The sequence below is a fragment of the Acomys russatus genome, chromosome 19 (assembly GCF_903995435.1).
Source record: "Acomys russatus chromosome 19, mAcoRus1.1, whole genome shotgun sequence".
Taxonomy (NCBI): Eukaryota; Metazoa; Chordata; class Mammalia; order Rodentia; family Muridae; genus Acomys; species Acomys russatus.
This window is the reverse complement of record NC_067155.1, coordinates 40043206-40045303: the sequence shown is the minus strand read 5'-3', so window position 1 is coordinate 40045303 and position 2098 is coordinate 40043206. Positions and strand designations below refer to the sequence as shown.

At 51.5% G+C, this 2098-nt stretch overlaps 1 protein-coding gene across 2 annotated transcripts in view; it reads left to right on the top strand.

Moving 5' to 3' along the window:
* The window catches only part of Ift22 (intraflagellar transport 22), a 10104-nt gene extending 9336 nt beyond the window's left edge, over positions 1–768 (top strand). The window contains exon 3 of one of the 2 annotated variants that reach the window (XM_051161299.1): positions 190–768. In XM_051161299.1, coding sequence (XP_051017256.1) covers positions 190–338 — 149 coding nt within the window. In that variant the 3' untranslated portion in view covers positions 339–768. The remainder of the gene's footprint in view (positions 1–189) is intronic. The other variant, XM_051161298.1, reaches the window with a different exon arrangement.
* Positions 769–2098: the final 1330 nt, after the last annotated feature.

The window sequence follows — 2098 nt, the reverse complement described above, 5'->3', positions numbered from 1 at the left end:
AGCACTGCTGAGACTGAGCAGGAGGACCAAGAGGTCTAGGCATGCCTAGGGTTACACTGCAAGCCCTGCAAGGGAGTGGGGAGGAAGAGAGTGGAAGAAAAGTGATGTCCCAGAAGCCCGGGTCGTCACATGCTAGACAGAGCTCCTTGTTCAACCTTCAAGCCTAACTAGCCTCATTTCCCCTTGGAGCTCCCCCCTTGAACAAGCTGAAGCTGGTGCACTCTAACCTGGAGGAAGACCCCGAGGAGGTCCGGGAGGAATTCATCAAGTATTTGAAAAGCATCATCAACTCCATGTCGGAGAGCAGAGACCGTGAAGAGATGCTCATCATCACTTAGAGGGTCCGTGTGCCGCCTCCTCCCAAAGGACGCCTGCCCCCAGCTGCCGACACGCCCTTCTCCTTGTGGCTGTACAAGTGTTCCTTATGTGCTGCTAGCAGGTACCAGGGAGAGTCAGGTGTGGTGGCACCTGCCTATGATCCCAGCCCTCCCGAGGCTGAGGGAGGAGGGTTGAGAGTTCAGGGCCAGCCTGGGCTACATAAGGAATCTTTATCTCAACCCTTCTCCAGAAGCAAAAAGTTTCCCTGCTTGCCTGTCCCGGCTGTCCCACCATAAACATAGCTTTCCAGCAGCCTCCTTAGTGCTGTATTTTCAGGTTGAGCTGGGTTTTTGCTTGTTAATGGAATGCAGGGGTCCAAAGCAGAGAGGTGACGTGCTCTCTGGTGTCTCCAATGCAGAAAGGTTATGGTGTTTCTTATGGAGAACACATGTTCTAGAGCAGCTGCTTTTGAGATGTTTGCTGTAAAAGAATCAACAGCGGGGCCAGCGAGATGGCTCAGTGGGTAAAAGCGCTTGCTGCCAAGCCTGACAATCCCCTGAACCCACTTAAAGGTGGAAGGAAAGATCTGACTCCAGAGTTGTCCCCTGGTCTCCACTCACACCCTGACACACCGCTACACACAACATAGAACTGTGACAAAGACTGGCTGTGGAAAGAGATCCTGTGCTTAGGAGCAGTTGTTGCTCACACTGAGGTCCTGAGTCCTGATCCCAGCACCTGCAGTGGGCACCGGTTCCAGAAGAGCGAATGCTTCCCTGTGGTCCTGGAGGGTACTCCAATATGCTCACACAGACTGCATTAGATACTTTCCTGTGGCTGTGCTAAAACGCGGTGACAAGACAATTCCAAGAAGACTTTTTTAGGGCTTATGGTTTCAGAGAGAGAAGGCCATTGAGACAGGGAGACATGGCAGCAAGCCGCAGGCATGGCAGCAGGGGCAGGACACTGACACTCATACCAACTGCAAACCTGAACCAGAGACAGCAAACGGGGAATGGCGTGAGCCTCTCCTGACACAATTCCTCAAGCAAAGCCACCCTCCTAAAACTCCTAAACTGTGGCCTCAGTCGGGAGCCAAGAGTTCAAGTGCCCGAAGCTACAGGGACATCTCATTCAAACTGCCACACAGACATAAATGTACATAAATAAGTCTTTTTCTTTTAAAAAAAAAAAAAATGTGAGGGGAGGACAATGAAGGGGTGGACCATGTTGTGTGGCTCCACAGAACACCATGTACTTAGACCCCCCCCCCAATGGGGCGAGGCGGGGGAGGGGGGTTGCTGCTGGGACGTGGCTTAGAAACAGCTCTAGCTCAGCATGTAGGAAACCTTCAATTCCATTTTAGAACTGAAAAGAAAAAAAAAAAATCAACAATACAAAGTGTCTTTATAAAGGAATACAAGGGCTAGGAGATGGCCCAGTTGGTAGAGCACTTGACTTGCAAGCATGGGGACCTGAGTTCAATCCCCAAAACCCAAATAAAAAAGCAGGGTGTTGTGCCACGTACTTGTAATCCCAGCCCTGGGGAGGCAGGGACAGGCAGATCCCTGGGGCTTGCTGGCCAAGCAGCTTACTCTGTTTTGTGAGCTTCAAGCCCACGGAAGATCCTTTCTCAAAAATAAAAGTGCGAGCTGGTGAGGCAGGTCACTGATCGGTGGGCCTGCCACACAAGCACAGGGAACTAGATTCAGGGCCCCAGATCACGTAAGATATCAAGCAAGCATGGCAGCTGCCTGTAATCCCAGGACAAGAGGAGCAA